Source organism: Chenopodium album, chromosome 10 (genome assembly GCF_948465745.1).
Source record: "Chenopodium album chromosome 10, dcCheAlbu1.1, whole genome shotgun sequence".
Taxonomy (NCBI): Eukaryota; Viridiplantae; Streptophyta; class Magnoliopsida; order Caryophyllales; family Amaranthaceae; genus Chenopodium; species Chenopodium album.
In genome coordinates, this window is record NC_137843.1 from 655,727 (window position 1) to 676,408 (window position 20,682).

A 20,682-nucleotide genomic window follows, 5' to 3' on the forward strand; every position below is an offset into this window, starting at 1 on the left:
TCACATTATCCACATTAGAGAAGAGTCTGGCCTAATACTATCTAGTAAGGTTTTATTCTAAAATAAATAAGTAATACGTGGAATTACTAGCTTATTCCCCCTTTTTATTTTAATGTGAAAAACTATTAATAATTAACTTGCTAACAAGTTTAAGTGAGCAAATCAAGCACGTAATTATCATATATTATCTCTCGCTCTTCCTTAATCAACATATCATTAAGATTTCTCTATTAATTAATTAGTGTTTAGAATTGGCAAAAAAGGGATTGCATGGATCGATGTGGTTGAGTACAAGAAGTGCAAATTGGCTTTCATAATTTTATTTTTTTGGGTTAATTTGTTGATTTGTTTACAATTAGCTTGAGAGAGACTAATATAGTTATTTATTACTTAATTTCTTATCGAATCTTATGAATTGGATTTAGCGCTTAAATATTATTTCTCTCAATGTTTTTAGTGGTGTAGGAAAATGAACTGCTAAGGGCGTGTTCGGCACTAGCATTTGAGTAGCTTTTAGGTAGCTATTAGTGGTTTGACTTGGTCAAACCACTACTTAACAAAAAGTGTGAGTGTTTGGCAAAGTAGTGGTTAGGGTAACTTTTAGTGGTGGAGGCAGCTTTTATGAAAAGTTAGAAATATTAGCTTTTGAAAGTAAAGGTAGATTTTGAGGTAACTGTTGAAAATTTAATCTATAGTTTAAATACAAAATATTGATTTTTATATGTAACAGCTAGTCAACCACTATTTTACCGAACACTCATACTTAAATTATCTATCTTCACAGCTACAGCTTTTTGACAACTAAAAGCTACCTACACAGCCAACAGCTACCTTTACAGCTATATTTTGTCGAACATGCCCTAACTCGAATGTACTCATGCATGAATAGAACGCATGTTCAAGATCACGTATGCACCTGAGAATAAAATTGTGTAGCACGATTGCACGAACAATCTTGGGCGATATTTAAGATATTCTTCAATATAGTGCAATTATACAAACATACACAATAAGAATGAGGGATAGCTTAAATGGTTAGTTAGGACTTCTCTCCCGATTGAAGGAGATCCTGAGATCGATTTTCACCCCGTCTTTGTGACTCTTTAAATACCCAAAAAAAAAAAAAAAAAAAAAAAAAAAACACAATTGTTGCAAACTTGAAAATAATAATGGCGACAATTGTATATGCAATTAGGAAAAAAAAAAGTAAAATTTTATCAAACAAGTAGTATTGTCATCAAACAAGTAGTATTGTACGTCATTAAATACCAAATTAGTATATTTTCATAGCTTATATTATGTAGGTACAATAAGCAAATACGAAGAATTAGACTAATATACATGACTTTGAACTAAAGAACTACAGTTATACACATTGCATGACTTTTTTGAGCACTTGACTACAGTTCACACGATGCGTCCATGAAATGAATAACGTATTTAATTTTGATTGATGATTTTATTTATGATACCAAATACGTTCATTCCATGCAACATACACAATACATTTACAAATTACAAATTATATTACCAATCATACATATTACAGAGTAGTTTAATGTATAATATAAGGTTTAAAGAGTAGATAAATATAAATAGCGACTTTCATCAAGACCATTATATTATTTGAAACCTGAGGAGTAAAGCACTGGAATAAGTTCTAAATCATTTTTCCTCCTCCCTACTATGCCAAAGGTCTCATCCATGTTAAGATCTTCAGGTTTTTCCCCATGAGGTAACTTCCAATCAAAATGGTAAAGCAACATAGCTAACACGAGCTCAACGGTGGCTAACCCTAGTCCCATTCCAGGGCACATTCTCCTTCCCGCGCCAAATGGAATTAATTCATAATAAGTTCCTTTGTAGTTTATCGGTGAATCTTCAAATCTTTCAGGACTAAACACTTCAGGGTCTTGCCAATATTCGGGATCTCTTCCAATAGCCCATGCATTGACGAAAATTCTAGTGTTTGGAGGTATTTCATAACCATTGATTTCACATCTCTCCATGGATTCCCTAGGAACCAAGAACGGGACAGGAGGATGAAGCCTTAATGTTTCTTTAATTACATGTTTCAAGTACACGAGTTTGTCTAGACTTGCCTCGTCGATCATTATTTCTTTTCCTTGAAAAACTCGTCTCACCTCATTTTGTGCCTTTTCCATTACTCTAGGGTTCTTTAACAACTCGGACATTGCCCAATCTATTGTCGTAGATGATGTCTCTCCTCCAGCACCAAACACCTCCTATTATAATTAAATCATATAAATTAAACGCGTGCTAAACATTAATAAATTGATTTAAACTATAGATTATTAAGTATTGATCAACTTACAATAATAATAGCCTTGATATTATCAGTGGTGAGCGAAAATTGATCATTTGTACGACGTTTTAGATCATCATTATGAAATTGTAGTAGAATATCAACAATGTCTTCGTCACCCTCGTTTTGACCTAGTCTCTTGTTACACAAATGCTCCTCTATAATGGGATCCATTATATTGTCAACTCTCTTAACTATATCTTTAAGTTTCCTTTTCATACCAGAAACCACACTTATGAGCTCGATTGACGGATATAAGTCACCGATCGAAAAGCCAGAGAGTAATGCTGCCATATCTGCTACTAGCTTTCTGAATTCTTCTCCGTCATTTGCTTTCTTATTCACAGCTAACCTAGTGTACGTTTAAACGAATCAATAATTCAACTATACTATGTGGTCAAACTAAGTAAACTTTGAACGTGTTATGTGGTTTACAGATTGAAGTGAATACATGTCACATGTGATCTTGTTAGATACTCCCTCCATTTCATAATAATCCCAACAATTTGATTGATACACATACCAATGTACGAAGTATAACTTTGACCATCAATATTTGTAATTGTATGTCATTAAAAAGTATAAAAAAGGTTAATATATAATAAACACTATTCTTAAAAACTAATCCAAAATTATTTACATATATAGCAATGTATGTTTTTTATGTATTGGTAAAATGCATAGTCAAAATAACCATATGAATAGTGTAAAAGTCAAAGTGTTGTGATTATTACAAAATAGAGAGAGTACGTTATAAAGTGTAATTTCAAAATATATTGTACCTTAAGGTGATGTCAAAACTGAGGGCGAATATTTTACTAGTGAGGTTGATGACAGACGCTGCTGCATCCGCCTCAGCAAGTAATAACTTGACAAAATCCAGAACAGCGTTTTCTCTAAAGCAGCGAAAGCCTTGAACACGGCGGGCAGTAAAGAGCTCGAGGGTTGCGATCTTGCGGACTTGGCGCCAGTACTCACCATAAGGGGCTAGTGCAATATCAGTGCTTTTGTAGAACACAACTTGGGGCATCAACAACTTTGGCCTATCACAAAGCACCGCATCATGAGTTTTCAGCACCTCCCTCGCCATCCCGGGTGATGATATTACAACAGTCGAAACTTCTCCTAGCTTAAGGTGCATGATAGGGCCATACACTGCCGCTAGCTCGGCTAGACGGCGGTGTGGGAGGGTGTTCTTGGATGCAAGTTGGTGGAGGTTGCCTATTAAGGGTAACTTTGGAGGACCTGGAGGTAAGTTTGTAGGTGTTTTTTGTTTCTTATAAAAGTTCAAAAATATGGTGAGGGAAACAATCAACAGTAAAAATGAGAGTATCCAAGATACCTCCATTGTTTGTTGCTAACACTTATGATTTCTTTTCTATGCTTTAACTTAACTTATGAACCGGATATATATTGGTCATATATATAGGTGGTATTGTGTTGAAACTTGAAAGGAAGTTCCTAATTTCTGAGGTCTAACACTTAGTAGTTTTTTAAATTTGGGACTACCATTACTGTTATTTGCCACCTATGTATTTGATGGATTGATATATTATTTTTTGGTGGATAAACAATTCATTGCCATAAGACGTGAGTCTCATGACCAAAGCTTTCACACACTATATAAACTTTATATAATCCATACAACTAATTGTAAAATAAAAATCATCGTTTTCGAGACCTTATCAAAATTCCAGACGTGTAATATATGTCAATGTCTCATTAAAACTACGAGTAGTTTTTTTTAAAACAAGTGTCTATGGACACTCATTACAAGAACCGTATTAGTACTAAGAGGAAAAAAATAAGGTTTGCGTATCTTCATAGAGTTCTAGTAATGAGTAGTTTAATAAGATTACATTCTTACATCTTAGAGAAGAAGTGGTCTAAGAACGTAGATCACTAGATCTGTACTTATTTTTTATACACAAGTATATTATTTACAAAAAGTCTATGGATCTTTCTAAGATCCTTTGAATTGGCTCTAGTGTTGTTAATATCATTTTCATTGCAGCGGCGAGTCGGTGACCTCCTGGAGGAAAACGACATGTAATTTGTGCTTATCGTAACGAAACACTTGAATTTTACAGAAATTCGGAGTACAACCACAACAACGACAAATGCGACTAACACAGAATCTATACTACGTGATTTTAAATTTAGAAAATCAAAGAATATTAAATGAGCAGGAAAAAAAAAAAAACCGCGGATGAAACGAGTATTAGGGCCAATGCAGGTCGATAATGAAGTATATGTAAACAGATTTAAGTTGTATGTACAACTATACATAAGCCCAATATGATGAAAACATAAACACAGTTATGTTTTGAAGGCCCAACCCATTTGCAAGCTTTTGCCAATTCACACAAAATACATGTCAGATTGTCAAAATGTGTTTTCTACTTGACAAAATGTAATATTTGGCATCTGTATTTGAGGTTAAGCACGCATAATTTGAGTCTGGGAAAAGGATGATTAAAATGGAAAATTTTCATTTATTAATGGGTGAATCTTTTGCCCCAGCTATCAAAGGAATAATGCTTACATCGAATGGTCAACTTTTACTCTCATAATCAGGATCGGAGTTTACAATATCACAGAATTGGCCTGTCTTTTAAGAGCTAATCTAAGCAATCATTAGAAGGGGTGTAATTTGCTGATTCAACATAGGATCTGTAAGACACTAAGACTCACAGTATTGTTACCTCTTCACGTGTTACTTCCCAATGGGAGCAAGCTGACATGACTAATAGAAAGCATCATACGTAGACTTTGGGAATGGGAAGATCCTTGATTTGCATCTGCTTGTACATCCATTGACGGTTGTCTGGAGTTACCTCACCCCCAAGTGAACGAATGACAGACCCACCGCTACAAGAACCCACTTTGCAGCAATCTCCTAGGGATAGACCCTTTATCAAGCCATATATGAACCCACTGGCAAAGAGATCACCGGCTCCTGTGGTATCGCATTGATGTGCTTCCCCTATGGCTGAAATTTTCACTGTCTGCATGAGGGAAACAACCAGTTGTCAATTTATCAAGTTAGATATTTAGTGCTTACAAATAATTAGATGACATGAGGAGGTTGATGTCATGAAGCAAGTATGCTTAAGAGGCAAGACATAAAATTCATGATGCACCATTCTATCTGAGTAGACCCAACAGACCTCCTTCCCATGCTTAGCGATGCAACCCTTAGAGCCAAGCGTTACAACAGCCCATTGGCAATGTGTGGCCAGATAATCAAGAGCAACTTCAGGACTTGTATCTTGCTTGCCCCTACAGCCATGGGAAACAATATGATGCTTTAAATGTTTATAGACCACCAGATTCTCAGTCATAAATACATGATCAGTATTAACTATGGAAAACAGCTGATGAAACCGAACCTACCAAGCCTTGATATAGCATAATGAGATAGGTTCAACACCATGGATTTATCATCAGTAAAATTCACGCAAATGATGCAATAAGATTTGAATGAAATTCTAGAGTATCTTCCTCCTAGCAAAACTCACCTTGAAGCTGGGATTTCACTTTTGATATATGCAAATTACTGCATACATACTACCAATTTAACAATCTAGGTTCCAATGTTCCATTACTTTCTGATCTCAATAAGAGATTCCTACACCAATGTTGACCATAATCAGTCTATTACTTAACTCATTGACGATTCCAATGATCCGATCCACACACCCACAATAGATAAATCCAAAGGATAATTTATCAAGAAATATATACAAATCCGCTTTTAAAATGAATGTTGTCCTTTATGAATATAATTATGTTTATGAACTTTGAATCAAGGAGAAATCATCTACTTGTATGTCACATCTCCTCGTATGTCAGACCCCAAAACTTAGTGGTTTCAGGGAAGCATTCAGATCCATTGCAATAGAGGTCTACACTTTCAGTGTCACAGCAAAGTTTATGTTTTCAGAGAAAATAAAATTTTGACTAATTCACTCAACTAGCTGTCTAGCTCTACACAGGGTCATACAATAGCAACTAGCAACATGTCATACATACTGACATATTGTAAGGAAGATATTGATTTTATTGATTACCTCAGAACCTCCATTGCTTCATCTTCATTGGCAAAGCAAAGATCAATATCTCCAGACTCAAGCAGTTCTATCAAAGCTGACTTATGGCTTCGCACCATCTGTCAAAGGTTTTAACAAATTATTAAAGATGAAGAGCCTGGAAGTGTTAGTAAAGATAGCAAGTAGAAGAAGTCACACAAGAAAGCAAAGGGAAAGAATAAAAGTATATACCTCAAAACTGGCTAAGTCCAAGGAGACAAGAAGCCCATCCCGTTTTGCTATCTTAACAGCAGCATGTATAAGTTCCAAATTGATCGCTGCAAATCTCATAACCAACCACTGAAGAGAAAAATCAGATAGCTTAGTAAATTGCTCAATCAACTAGCCCAACAAAAAATTTCTCTGCAACATCAGCCAATTTCCGATAAACTTATTTGTCCTTGCCTTAAGGAATGGGGAGTCGGAAATATTGCTAACACGCTTATAATTTCTAAGTCAGCAAATGAAAACTTATGAAATAGTTCAGAAAAATACAAGTTACTACCTTGGATCCTCTGAAGTTATCTTCAATCAACTCATCAGCCTGAAAGAGATCAGAAATGAGGAAATACGACATGTTAGCTCATTCATATAAGTGAGCATGGTTAAATATCACAACTTGGTGCTCATCTTACACCGAATAGCACAAACAAATGACTCCAAATAGCATCACAAACACTATTACAGAATGAGAAAAATCAAGCACCTTAAGTCTAACAGCCTCAGAAAGGCATGGTCGCATCGTGCGATTTCCAACTGCATCAACCAAACAGACACACTGTATTGCACAAGAGATACAACTCAGATACACACTACAAAAAATATGTAGAGCAGGGTTACTCCAAGTGTCAGAAATATTGTAAATCTCACTTGGGCAGTGGCTCCCTTCTTTGTTCTCAATCTTGACAGATCAACGTCTTTAGAATTCATGTTATGCATAAACAACTGCCCTTCATCATCATCACCACAAGCACCAACAAGACCGGAAGCCACACCAAAGCACGCAGACAAACCTCGAATCGTATTCGCTACACTACCTCCACCAAGGATCTTCATAGGAGATAAGTCATCTTGGGTTAGGGATATATGGGTTTTGACCTCAGTAAGTATGCGTTCTACATCCGCAAAAGCAACCTAATTACAATTAAAAAGACATAAAACAAATGAAAGTCTTATTGAATTCAAGCACATAAGGTTAAACATTGCAACAATTGAACACAAGCTTATACTATTAATAAATCACCACTAAAAAAACATGAAACCTTATATTCATCACCAATTATGTGAATTGTCATGTTTTATAACAATTCCAAGCCCCATAAACTTTTTCTATTGAATTGGGTCTCAAACTCTTCCAAACATGCTTACCCTATACTTCCACGCTTGCTGAAAATTCCATACAAGCGGTTATGGGGCAAGTAAACTGGGACGAGGACACTATATTTAGTTGCAACATACACAAAAACAAATTTCAAATACAATCCAATTCTTCGTAATTCAGAAAAAAAAAAAAAAAGATGGGATTTTTATGATAGAATTACCGGAATAGAGCCACCCATTTCACCGGAACAATGATTGAGCACAGACCAATCAACCCTGGCAACATGATCAACAAGAGCAGAGGGTTGAAGACCCAAAACCACTGGAAAATTACCAATTTCAATCGAATTTCCATTCGAAATAGGGTCTGCTTCAACCTTAGCTTCAACCCCCATTTTATAAAAATAATTTTAAAGGGGTAAAGAAGCGGATAAGAGGCGGCGGAGAAGTTGGAGAAACTCCACGCTCTCTCAACACACTTTCAAGACGACTACAAGTGAGTGAAAGAAAGTGATGATGAGGTTGCTCATTTCGGTCCTTTTTAACGGGGGATCTTATTTTAACTCATTATAGTGGAGTGGTAGCCTCACTTTTTTTAGTACAGCTGCGGCAAGTGCAACATAGGCCCACTCAGATTTTTCATCGCTTTTCGGTTTTTCAGAATCTTGTAAATGTATCGGTTTACCATTAATATCTTTAATTATTCATAAATAATTACTCACGAAGGTTATTACTTATGACTTACGAGTATTATGATTAATTATTTTAAAGTGTCCCGATTTGATTTTTTTATACTATTCACTCTTTTAAGTTGGGGCAAAGAAAAAATTTAATAAATTCAACAAATTTGGTAGATAATGTTTTAGGATCAGAGCAAGTTTTAGCCCCAAATCTTAAGACTTGGGGTGATATCATCATTTTGAGTCTTAAGACTTATGCTTAAAACTTTTCCCATTTTTCTTCTTAAATCTCAAGCAAGTCTCAACTTGAGTCTTGAAATTTCAAGACTCAACTTAAGACTTGAGATTGGGACCCACCTCATTTTTATTTTTATTATCCTTTTTTTTTACACTTTTTTACATATAATATGTCATATATTTGAGTCTTAGGGCTAAAGTGATAAATTTGTGCAACTCTTAGTGAGTCTTAATAAGAATTTGATGACATCATTTTCAATGGCGATCACCAAAAATGATGTCACATCCAAGTCTTAAGATTTAGGGCTAAACTTGCTCTTAGTACACCAAAAAATGGTATTATCTCATCTTGACCATATTGTCATCGAAAGGACTTCCATTAATCAAGCCTTTCCGTAAATTATGCATGGAAGATGCCTCTAATATTATCAAAGGAAATTTTGTTTTTTACCACCTCACAAAAACACGAAAATCTCTTTTACCACCTCCCAAAAAAAGTATTTTACTTTACCACCTCATAAAAAACACGAAAATAGGTTTTACCACCACTTAACGGTTTCCATCCAAAAATTCCGTTAAGTGTAGCCCACAGTAACACGTGTCAGCATTTTATTTGTTAAAAAAAAAAAGAGAAATTAAAAAAAAAAAAAAACAAAAATCCTAAAACTACTCCAGCCAACACCGCAGCACCACCCCCGCGCCACCGCCGCCTTCCCCCCAACTCACCGCACCCCTCCCCGAAACCACCACCCGCGTCGCACCACTAGCCCCAACCCACCTAAATCCTCCCCCTCCCTTCCCCACAACCGTATCGCCTCCAAAAACCACCAAACCCAAAACTCATCCCCCCAAAAACGACCACGAATTTGACCTTAAAAGGCTGAAATCGGCCGATCAAGGCCACTGAGCCCCAAAACCGGCCGATTTCGGCCATTTGTGGCCAGATTCGTGGCCGTGGTGGGGATCTAGGGTTTTGGGTTTGGTTGTTTTGGGGGCGACGCGGTTGTGGGAAAGGGAGGGGGAGGGTTCAGGTGGGTTGGGGCTGGTGGTGCGACGCGGGTGGTGGTTTCGGGGAGGGTTGTGGTGAATTGGGGGGAAGGGGGTGGTGGCGCGATGGTGGCGCTGTGGTGGTGGCTGGGTAGTTTTAGGTTTTTCTTTTTTTTTTTTTTTTTTTTTTTTTTTTCTTTTTTTTTTTATTTTTTTCTTTTTTTGGCCAATAATAACACGACACGTGGCTTTATGGGCCCACTTAACGGATTCCTAAACGGAATCAGTTCAATGGTGGTAAAACCTATTTTCGTGTTTTTTATGAGGTGGTAAAGTAAAATACTTTTTTTGGGAGGTGGTAAAAGAGATTTTCGTGTTTTTGTGAGGTGGTAAAAAACAAAATACCCTATTATCAAATTAGGAAAAAAAAACTTTATAATTGCCTTCTTTTGTACTTAATTAATTAAAAGATGCCTCGTGACTCATTCTTAATCAGCACTTAAAGTAGAGAATCTTTGAAGATTATGATCTTGCCTTTGCTGCCATTTAAGGTGCATGTGAAGAATTGGTGTTTGGTGCACCCCTACAGACTACAGTCCATAATAGGGCACATATGTAGCCATGTAGGGCCATTGCCTTAATCTGTAATCTTCTTTCAGCCGAGTATCAGTTGATCTATTACATACCCACTAGTCTCAATTTGTATGTTTCTTACAGTTCTTTAATAACATAATTATATTAAGTTGCTTAAAGTTTTGCATCGACAAACATGAAAAAATGTTTCATGAACAGACAAAATGAATATACGGTCGAATGTTCAATTTGTTCCATGTACATCAAACCCATGTGCTGACTGCTTAGGTGAGGAGTAAGACAACAATGAATCGAGATAAGGGTGTGGCCTATAAGCTACAAGCTCTACACTACTCATTTCCAGTACAGTATAATATTACTAAGCATAATGAAAAATATGCAAATCCAGCCGAAAGCTAGCAGTAATATGCAAATGCAACAAAGCCTGTTATTATTCACCACCACACAAAAGATGACTTTATCACAATAATGCAAATCACCATTGAGAAAAGTAATCTTAATTTTTGCACTCAAAAGGAGAATAACAAATAGTAAGCATAAGAAAAAGAAAGCTAAATTTTCTCCATACTACGCTTTTCAATGTTTTCCTGCCTCTAATTTTTCTTCATCAACCATTGAAGAAAGCTACACTCGACCTCATTACAGGTTTTTCTTTGTTCTGCCATACATGAAACAAATGCAGCTATGAAGGGTCGAAGATTATTTGACACCTAAGTTCATTGTCATAACACCTAAGATTCTGAGGTATGCAAGACTCAAGATTTGCTGTGTCTTGGCCATGATATCAGCCAACATGTTTATACTATTCGAAATAGGAAAGCAGACAGTACCCAAAATTGGGGATAACCAAAAAGTCACCTGGTAATAACATAATCCAAAATGGCAAATAGCCTGGGAAGGGCTCCCAATTAGGAATCCCTTATTGCTGACTTATCTGGCAGTGCTGTCAGGGACAAGCTCTGGTGAAGTTTCGCGAACAGCATCTAGCATTGAGCTGTATTCCTCATTCTTGAGGTTGTATTTCTTATGAAGCACCTTTTTGAATTCATCCTCATCAATGCTCTTCTCATTTTCGGCTGCATGAGCCTGTGCTAGATTAGAATAATTATTGGCTGACTGAGAAATGAAAGCCATCTCTTCTTCTGTGAGCTTCCTCGAAAATTTTGCAGGGTTTCCAGCCCAAACCTGTTTTACAAGTTTCAAAATGCAATCAACAGTCTATTTACAATTGCACAAGGAGCTCCAAAGAAAAACTGATATAAGCAGCTAATTTATCCATTTGAGGACTCCCGTGAAAAATATAGTTAAAGTTAACATTTGCGAAAAGGCCATGCAAGTCCTTACGTGACGAGTATGTTAAACTTTGTACTTCCCCATATTACCCTCAACGTTATATCAAATAAGAATTGCATTGGTGTGGTGGAGGTGTGAAGTTTGAACAATGATGAATAGGTAGGGAATTATACTCAATTCTTAAACAAAGTCCCCCATCAGATGTGGCCTATTATCGAGTCATAGGGAAAATAAATTTCTGGAGGGATTATTTATAATTGAGTCCTTGAAGAAAATCAATTTGTCACTTATACATGTGTTAGTACTACCCGGACTCAAGTAAAGGGTCGCATGATGTGGTGAGTGTACCTTACAATTGTCATGGCACAGATTATTGGAGCTTGACTCCATCCGGAATGCTACCATATATAATGAAAATTTAACAACAATGACAACTTGAAAAAAAAAAAAAAAAAAAAAACCTACCCCTAAAGGACCATTTACTCTACTAATTGCCCATAAGGAAAAAAGGTTAGATAAAAAAATCACCCCTTAATTCTTAATCATCCACTCGAAGCCACTTTTTCCCCTTTGGAACCCTATGTAAAAACATTTGCTTTATCCTCCACAAACAATTGTCATGACAGATTAAGGGTTTGTTCACATTTACTGAATTGAACTGAACTAAACTGAACTGAACTGATTGGAGCTGAACTGAACTGAGCTGAACTAAACTGAATATTTTATGAGAGAGGGAAATTAGGAGCTGAACTGAACTGATTGGAGCTGAACTGAACTGAACTGAAATTAAGTAAATGTGAACAGACCCTAAATCGGAAAAGAAAAATAAAAAGCAGCTTAAGTTAAGGACAAACCTCCCCACAAGGTATCCTTGTATTCTGTCGTACAAGAGATCCAGCTGCAACCATGGCGTGCTTCTCAACTACAACACCATCAAGCAAAGTAGCACCCGTACCAATAAAGGCCTCATCCTCAACAGTGCAGCCATGTAATACCGCACTATGACCTGTTAAGTCCAAACTTAGGTCGCTTCAACAGAAACTGTATAAAAGTATACATCTGCAAAACAAATACTATATAACACTGACCCACAGTAACATTGTCCCCAATAATAGTCGGCAATACTTTCCCGGATTGGTTGGTTTTTGCCACATGAATGAGAGAATTATCTTGAATATTAGTCCCAGACCCAATACTAATGTAGTTCACATCACCTGCACAAAATTGAAGCCGTGTAAGAGTTGCCAGTCAAAGAAAACAGCAGATATTGCAGGAAATTTATAAATTTTGGTGTGTATGTGGTTCCTCAAATGATGAGACATAGACATGAAAGAGATGACATGAAGTATTAAATATAGAGGGGGAGCATGGAAAGAGATTATCAGTTTCATATTGTCAATCAAATGATGAGTCTATATGAAGTATTAAATATAGACTCTTATAACCCAACCTTCATATTGTCCATCAGCAGTGTAAGCTCATCTTATAGCTAATTCATAGACCAATAAAAAGCTAAAGAGATTATCAGTTTCATTATTAAATCAGGACCCTTTTCCTGACATTTCAAGACAAGATGCATTGAAAAGACAAAACCTCTCACACAGCCATGCAATCTTGATGATATCTGCATATCTACATAGGTCTAACCTTTCTAGAAAGCTCAGAAAACATTCTTCACTCAATGAAGTTTTTTTCTATCCCCTAAGTCTAGCAATGTAACTTAGCGGGCATTATCGCCGCACATAAGGCATATTACCCTAGGGTGCGCATGCAAAACTGAGCCAATTATGAACAGGTTAAACATGATGGCAATGCATTACCTCTCAAAACACATCCATACCAAATTGAGGAACGATGTCCAACCTGAACATCTCCAATGATTGATGCGCTTGGTGCAACAAATGCTTCCTTGTTCACAAAAGGCTTCTTGTCAAATACGTTCATTAGAGTTCGATGCCGTGACACTGAAACAAGGCAAAGTTAGATAAAGAAATAAGTTAGCAATATTATTGCAGTAACACTTAAAAGATATTTCACAAGATCAGGCCAGCAAAGTCCAAAAATGTATGTCAATGTGTACAGTATAAGCTAAAAGAGAACCCAAAAGACATAACAATAACAAGAAATTAAAAATAAAAGAGGGAGAGAGAGAGAGAGAGAGAGAGAGAGAGAGAGAGAGAATTGAGCCCCTGAAACTACAGGAAGATGGAAGCAATCACCAATGCACCACTTCCAGATTCTGATGTGCCAATACAAAAATTTCATGGTGGACTTTTTATTACCAGTTAACTAAAGAGAAATCCCCAATTCCCTAGGGCAATTGCTATTTGCTAGCCTTCCTTATTTGGGACGTCAGTAAATGAAGAATATTCAGAACCAACTCTCTGTTCGACAGCCACTCAATTTGGACAAATTTTCAAAACTGCCATCACCCACTTCAAATCCACATTACAACTTTCTGGTCCTTGTGTCAAATTTCTGCTTTCATATTTCCAGCTTCAATGAAAGCAGAAATTTATCCTAAAGCTAATACATCGGGAAATGAAATTGTTGCCTCCGTCCTTACAATTAATCTTCATTCCGACACTTTAGGGCATTAATTTGATTGATTACATAGTGCTCAATTAACAAGACATAATTCCCCCCCACCCCCCATTTTTTTGTCCCTTTTTTAACCCTTTAGTGCAGAGGCAGAATAATTTGAAGTTAGTCATACTTAATGTCTTGAGTTCTTGATGATACATTTGTGTATTATATCTTCCAAATTCATATATTCGGTAGATCAATTGTTATAGGACAATTAAAAACAACTTGCAATAATTAGATAAATGAAAAATATCTTGTAATCTTGTTATACTTATTGTGTGGGATATTCTATGGTTTTTATTTTAATGGGATATCGTAATTTCTTTAGGTTGGAGTTCATATGTAATGGAATACACCACCTAACCCAATTGCTCACCAATAACTTGAGGATGGATTCAAACAGGTTTCTCAAGATATCTAAATACCAACACAGCGCGTCTCAAATGCATGTACGGAAACCAATTCAATTCAATTACCCCCATAAACTTTATGAAGAACTCATGGGATTAAAACCACTAATCACAGAAGCTGCTTCTGTGTGTACTGTTTCCTAAGTGGCACGGAAGTCGTTTTCTGTCTTCCTTCAGTGGGAAGCTCTTGAATGGTTAAAATCAATAACCAAATAAAACAGTAGTATTACATTATCGATTGTTGATAAAATATGTTCCATTGAATTCTAACTTCAAAGGCATAAATCAAACAATCTCCTTTCCCAACTTCAAAAAACAAAAATTGGACAAAAATTATCCTTATTCAAACACATTAACCTAATCCAGAAACAAAAGGTCAAATTAATCGGCAACATTTTACAGTTAAAGACTAATACATGAAATCAACAATGAAAGCACAGTAAACTTCTGAATCCAGAAAAATAACGAGAAGAGAGAGAAATTACATTGTTCTCGGAAGTGGTAATTTCCCTGAAGACGACAACCGAGACGATCAAGTGCTTGACCAGTTTCTCTGATCCAGAATCCGACTGTGTATACTGCTCTTCCCATTGTCCCCATTTTTCCCCTTTCTTCTTCGTCGAATTGCGAAAGAGACGATGATTAGGGTTTTTCTGTGAAAAGGAAGAAGAGAGCTGAAAGAGAGAGAGAGAGAGACCACAGATTGGCGAAGACAGACAGCGCTACGACCGACCGTGCTATGGAGAAAGCTCATTTGCTTATAGCTCCTTTGTCCTTTCACCTTGCTTAGTTTTTTTTTTTTTTTTTTTTTTTTTTTTTTTTTTTTTTTTACTTTTTACGGTACGCCTAAGGTTATTTCTTGCTCGCCTCGATTAAATTCACTTCTTGCATTTTTAATTTTGTTAGAAAATGGTTACACTGGCGAGTTAAATAGAATTTTGTAGACTAGACTAAACTAGACACTAAAGATAAAGAGCACATCTTCTATTACTAGTATAAAATTAAAGCTTATACCTCCCTTAAAATACCAAAGAAACGGTACACTTAAGACAGCATTGAGTTAAATTAGACAATAAAGATAAAAGGGCACATCTTCTATCATAAAACCAGAGCTTACGGCTTATCATACCAAAGAAGAACAGTACGCTTAAGATAGCATGAGCATAACGTGCAACACAATGACATGCATTTCATACATAACCTCCATGGGCCAATACATAACTCAAAATAGAATTTTTATTATTTGTATGGATTGTACGGAGTAACAATTGAGAAGAAGGAAAATTTGTCTGAATTGTTTGTTTGCAAGACATAATCGCTCAACATGATTTGGCTTTGTAAAACAAAGCATTATATTTAGTTTTGTCCACGTTATTCCCAAGGCCTGCAAATAGGATGAACATTGAAACATGGCAACTCAAAAAGATTCTTTATGTATGAATTGACATCCGAAATGAATCATCAAGGCATTACAGAGCACAAGGAATCAAATTTCTAATACAACCAACAACTGATGGATGTCAAACCCAAAACTGCAAGGCAACAATTGTTTGAATTATTGGAACTGAAGCAGCCATCCTTGGTAATATCTGAGCATAGCTGACAAAATAACATTAACAAACCCCAGCAATTTGACAGCAAGAGTTGCAAGAGAGCTTAATTTAGGAAGATTTTTGTTCGCCTTTGTTTGGCAAAATGTTATCAGGGAGGATGAGCTCGGGGGGTGTTTCTCGGACAATACCAATCATTGAGTCATATTCCTCATCTTTGCGAGCATATTTCTTTCGCAGAACCTTCTCAAATTCAATCTCTTCAAAGCCCTTATCATTCTCGGATGCATGAACCCGAGCAAGATTGGTATAATTAATGGCAGATTCAGAAATGAAAGCTATCTCTTCCTTGGTAAGATTCCTAAGAAATTTAGCCGGATTTCCACCCCACACCTGTATTCAAGAAATGGCATACCAATATGTTAGCAAGCATGAGCCTGCATTCCTGCACTCTCCAATTGAACCGGTGATACTTCAGAGGGCAGTTAACAAAAGAAGTAAAGCTAAACAACCCCTGCCAAAGGGCAGAAGAGATGTGGCAGCGACCACTCTCACCAGGCATTTCTCAGATGAAAACATCAATTTATTAATCAAGTTATTGCAATATGCTACAAATTAACTCGGAGACAGAATACCAACAGGCAATAATAACCAGATAGGACTCTGGCCAGACCAAAATAACTACTACAATTTATAGAACAAATGGAACAAGACACCAATGATTTCCAATTCAAATACACCAATGATGCATGTGATACCACATTAATGACTAGACTCACAGGTTTTTAGCAAGCTGCTCAGACAAATCTCATGCATTGGAAGGACTCAATAACACAAAAGTCTTGAACATGGGTAAATTTGCTTAAAACTAAAATAGAAAACCAGAACGTAATGTAAACATGAAAATACTAATTAGATGGAAATATAACAGAAATTTTTAAAACAATTATTCATCAATGATATGCTCTATCCAATCTAAAACTTCTACTCTGCCCTAATTTCAAAAGACAAAGGACCTTTTTATTCTTTAAAAACACTTCACAAATCCAGTCCAATTCCAACTTTTGCATCCAGATTATATTATACACACACACACACTGAGAAACTCCAATTTCTACCCAAACACTTACTTTGCACTTGGCATTCATTCCTTAACAATTATCAAAACCACCACTCGTGATCCTTGATCATCATGGTTTTCTCACAACAAAACAGTAAAAGGGTTTCTAAAGCAATCCGTGCATTAACTTCTGAGAAGGTGCAAAATGGTTCAGACCTTGCAGTTCGAATAACTAAACAGAACTAGCTAAGCAGTAGAAAGGGAGCAAGTCACTACCTGCCCAGAGGGAATTCTAGTATTCTGTCTTACAAGAGCTCCAGCTGCAACCATGGCGTGTTTTTCAACAACAACCCCATCAAGTAAAGTGGCACCCATGCCCACAAATGCCTCGTCATCAACAGTACAGCCATGTAAGATAGCACTATGACCTGCTCAATGCATATCAAATGTCACACGATTTTGCTACACACTGGAAAACAAGTACAGTAGTTTGTTATCTTTTGTAACTCACCTACAGTAACATTATCACCAATAATGGTCGGCAATACCTTCCCAGCTAAGTTTGTTTTTGCAACATGAACAAGAGAATTGTCTTGAATGTTGGTCCCAGATCCAATGCTAATGTTGTTCACATCACCTGCATAAGATGAATTAAGCCCAAATTAAGCAGCAGAACATAATTTAAGGAGCATAGCCAACAGCAGCCAAAAGTGCATAAGTGCATGCAGTGATTATTTAAAATGAAAACAGAGGCTAACAGTAGAAATAGACAAAAAGCAAATATGACATAAGTGCCAATCATATCATATATTCATAACATTATTCAAATGCCTCCTATGAAGCTACCATTTACTTTACAGCAGTAATTACAACTTAGAAAGCTAAAACAATAATGCAATATCAAAGAGGCTAGTTCTGTTAAAGATTTAAAAGGTGAGCAAAGGAATATGCATGAGGAGAAAGACAAAGGTTCATGCCTAGGCTAAGTCAGGCGCATAATTCCACAATCGAAATAAAATTGTCATTCACTAAAAGAATAACAAACTATAATCATGTTTCGTAAAAATTACAGAAGTATCACAAAATTTTAACAATGCATTTTCTACAGCAACAAAAGATTTATAACTTCTTTCCCAATTAAGCTTCGCTACAACGAAAACTGAACACCCCACGGTGTGCATCGTATGTATCACAGGCCTTAAAAAGAACTCTGCTGGTAAGGTATTTTAGGAATTAAAGCACTAGGGACATAAAAATCCTGCCTCGTGCTGCTTCATTAATTCTGCTGTCTGTTTAAGCTACTTATGAAAAGAGCTCATGCATCCTAGACCCTGCTGTTATAGTTTAATAATACTCTGTAATAGTGCATGAAGCCCAATTGTTAGATAAATAAAAATTCAGTAACTTAAAGTTAATATTTGAAATTCTATCTGTTTCAAAATATTAGATCACATTTTTCTTTATGATCAAATCTCTTCAACTTTGACCAGTATTATTTAATCAGAATGTAATTGTAAAACTATTAAATAGCTTATGAAAGTGCTGTTTCTAAAAACAATATTTATGCAAATAAATCAATACAAAATCAGGCAGATTATAGATCAATTAACAAGCTTTGGCAACTAAAGTAAAATGTGACATATCAATTCGAGATGGAGGTGACATAAGATCAAAGCTTTTACCAACAAACACATGATTCTTGTTTATGTGAGTTTAAAGCAAATACAAACTATCATACAAGGTTGGGAAAGGAGGGAAAATTTAAACACCTTACCTCTTAAGACACAGCCATACCATATGGAAGAACCACGTCCTATCTGCACATCACCAATAACAGATGCACTAGGTGCCAAGAATGCTTCCTTGTCAACAATGGGCTTCTTGTCAAAAATGTTCATGAGGGTCCGATGCCGAGACACTTAGAAAAAGAAAGAGAAACAACATAAAAATATGAGACACAGATGACAATATTAGGACCAAACACTAGAGGCATCATATTATAAGATAAGTAAGCATATATGCTCAATTGACGGTGAATATCTTTTATTGTGAGATATTGCCAATTAATTTTATAGGATTATAGCACATATGGGTGTGGAGTTCCACAACATCTGGCAAAAACATATATAAGACCAGATCAGCTTTCAGCTTCATGCAAATGAGAGACTATGGTCTTACGTTAGCAAACACTTCAAAAAGAATTTCCTGCAGCTCCCAGCAGTACATCACACAATCACTACTATGTTCTACTTAATTCTCTGTCAATCAAGCAACGGTTTACAAATTCCTATTAATCAAAGAAATTACGAAAAGTACCTTTCTCTTTTAAGAAAAAGGTGATAGTCTCATAGTCATTGGTCAGGCCTCTTCGATGAAATCAATCATTATACTTGACCAGGAGACCAAGTTTAAGATAAAAGTCAAGAAATCCCTGGAAAACACTAGAACTATTAGAAACTCAATTCAACTCCATCCAATATCGCCAGCAATGTCATGCCCTTGAATTTGAATATAGAACTTCCAGCAAAACACCCACATCTAACATACCTTATCAGAATAACAACTATTAGACAAAACTCCTTATAGAATCCCCTAGTGAGAGTCACCCAAACATTTCTCTAAAACCTTAAAGCATTGGTCCAAAACTCAAATCATCACACTATTCAGCTGAAAACATATCACTCCCATTTCTACCTTCAAACTTTCAAAGAATAAAAGGGAACCCAGCCCTCAATCAAACACACCGCCATCACCGTACAATATTAGCAGCTCGACAGCCACCAAAACATGATCACATTTTCACAGGTGCCAAAGTTCAACAACCAAAATCCTACACACATAATAGGCTAACAATTCGAATTAAACCTCAAGTGAATCATTGTACATGTAAATACATCCTAAATGATCAACAAGTTTCGGCATTTCATAATAAAGCCCCAATTGCAAATTAGACCCAGTTTCTTTCAATGACTCAAAACAGCTACCCCACAACAAAGTTCTATCCACCAGAATTTCTTCAATCATATATTTTCCATATAAAAACAACAGCTCTTTCCCCAATTTATAGAATGGAACATAAATTCAAAACATAGTCAACCTCATTCACCATTTCCACGAATGTAAAGAATTTGATCCAAAAAATCTACGAAAAATGGCGGATGAAATTGAAAATTACAATAGATCTAATAATCAAAATGCAGAGAAAAAAATGAAGCTTACGTTGTTCCTGGAAGTAGTAGTTTCCTTGAAGACGACATCCGAGACGATCCATGGCTTGACCAGTCTCTCTGATCCAAAATCCGACGGAGTAAATAGCTCTTCCTAGCGTCCCCATTTTCTTCTTCTTGTTTTACTCCGATTTGATTGGTTCGTCGATTTAGGGATTTGATGAAAGGGGAAAAATTAGGGTTTATCAGTAGAGTGGGGGGGGGCATTTGGGGAAGATGGAGAAGAAATGACTGAAAGAGTGAGGAGAGAGAAATAAAAAGGGCAAACTAACGACTGATCCCCAAACTCTAGTAGTGCCTTTTGCGAGTTTGTTTCATTTC

At 36.2% G+C, this 20,682-nt stretch overlaps 4 protein-coding genes across 5 annotated transcripts; all 4 read right to left on the reverse strand.

The window, feature by feature from the left end:
* Window positions 1-1,492: 1,492 nt before the first annotated feature.
* Window positions 1,493-4,351, reverse strand: LOC145563004 (cytochrome P450 71D8-like). The gene is made up of 3 exons (XM_081623413.1): window positions 3,109-4,351; window positions 2,336-2,678; window positions 1,493-2,246 (listed from the first exon to the last, which is right to left on the reverse strand). Exons 1-3 carry the CDS (start codon window positions 3,672-3,674, stop codon window positions 1,623-1,625), a joined length of 1,533 nt encoding a protein of 510 aa, XP_081479539.1. The 5' UTR covers window positions 3,675-4,351; the 3' UTR covers window positions 1,493-1,622.
* Window positions 4,352-4,798: 447 nt separating this feature from the next.
* LOC145561820 (uncharacterized) lies at window positions 4,799-8,272 on the reverse strand. 2 transcript variants are annotated; one of them, XM_081621939.1, is made up of 8 exons: window positions 7,959-8,272; window positions 7,288-7,551; window positions 7,124-7,195; window positions 6,923-6,961; window positions 6,610-6,717; window positions 6,400-6,497; window positions 5,497-5,608; window positions 4,799-5,334 (listed from the first exon to the last, which is right to left on the reverse strand). In XM_081621939.1, the coding sequence occupies exons 1-8, from the start codon at window positions 8,130-8,132 to the stop codon at window positions 5,086-5,088; spliced, it is 1,116 nt and encodes a 371-aa protein (XP_081478065.1). In that variant the 5' UTR covers window positions 8,133-8,272; the 3' UTR covers window positions 4,799-5,085. The 2 variants fall into 2 exon arrangements, with proteins under 2 accessions (XP_081478065.1, XP_081478064.1); XM_081621938.1 differs by having other exon boundaries at window positions 5,470-5,608.
* A 2,444-nt stretch (window positions 8,273-10,716) lies between these two features.
* Window positions 10,717-15,223, reverse strand: LOC145561821 (gamma carbonic anhydrase 1, mitochondrial-like). The gene is made up of 5 exons (XM_081621940.1): window positions 15,010-15,223; window positions 13,349-13,492; window positions 12,617-12,742; window positions 12,383-12,534; window positions 10,717-11,420 (listed from the first exon to the last, which is right to left on the reverse strand). Exons 1-5 carry the CDS (start codon window positions 15,122-15,124, stop codon window positions 11,166-11,168), a joined length of 792 nt encoding a protein of 263 aa, XP_081478066.1. The 5' UTR covers window positions 15,125-15,223; the 3' UTR covers window positions 10,717-11,165.
* A 715-nt stretch (window positions 15,224-15,938) lies between these two features.
* Window positions 15,939-20,639, reverse strand: LOC145561822 (gamma carbonic anhydrase 1, mitochondrial-like). Its single transcript, XM_081621941.1, has 5 exons — window positions 20,354-20,639; window positions 18,909-19,052; window positions 17,646-17,771; window positions 17,411-17,562; window positions 15,939-16,467 (listed from the first exon to the last, which is right to left on the reverse strand). Exons 1-5 carry the CDS (start codon window positions 20,466-20,468, stop codon window positions 16,186-16,188), a joined length of 819 nt encoding a protein of 272 aa, XP_081478067.1. The 5' UTR covers window positions 20,469-20,639; the 3' UTR covers window positions 15,939-16,185.
* Window positions 20,640-20,682: the final 43 nt, after the last annotated feature.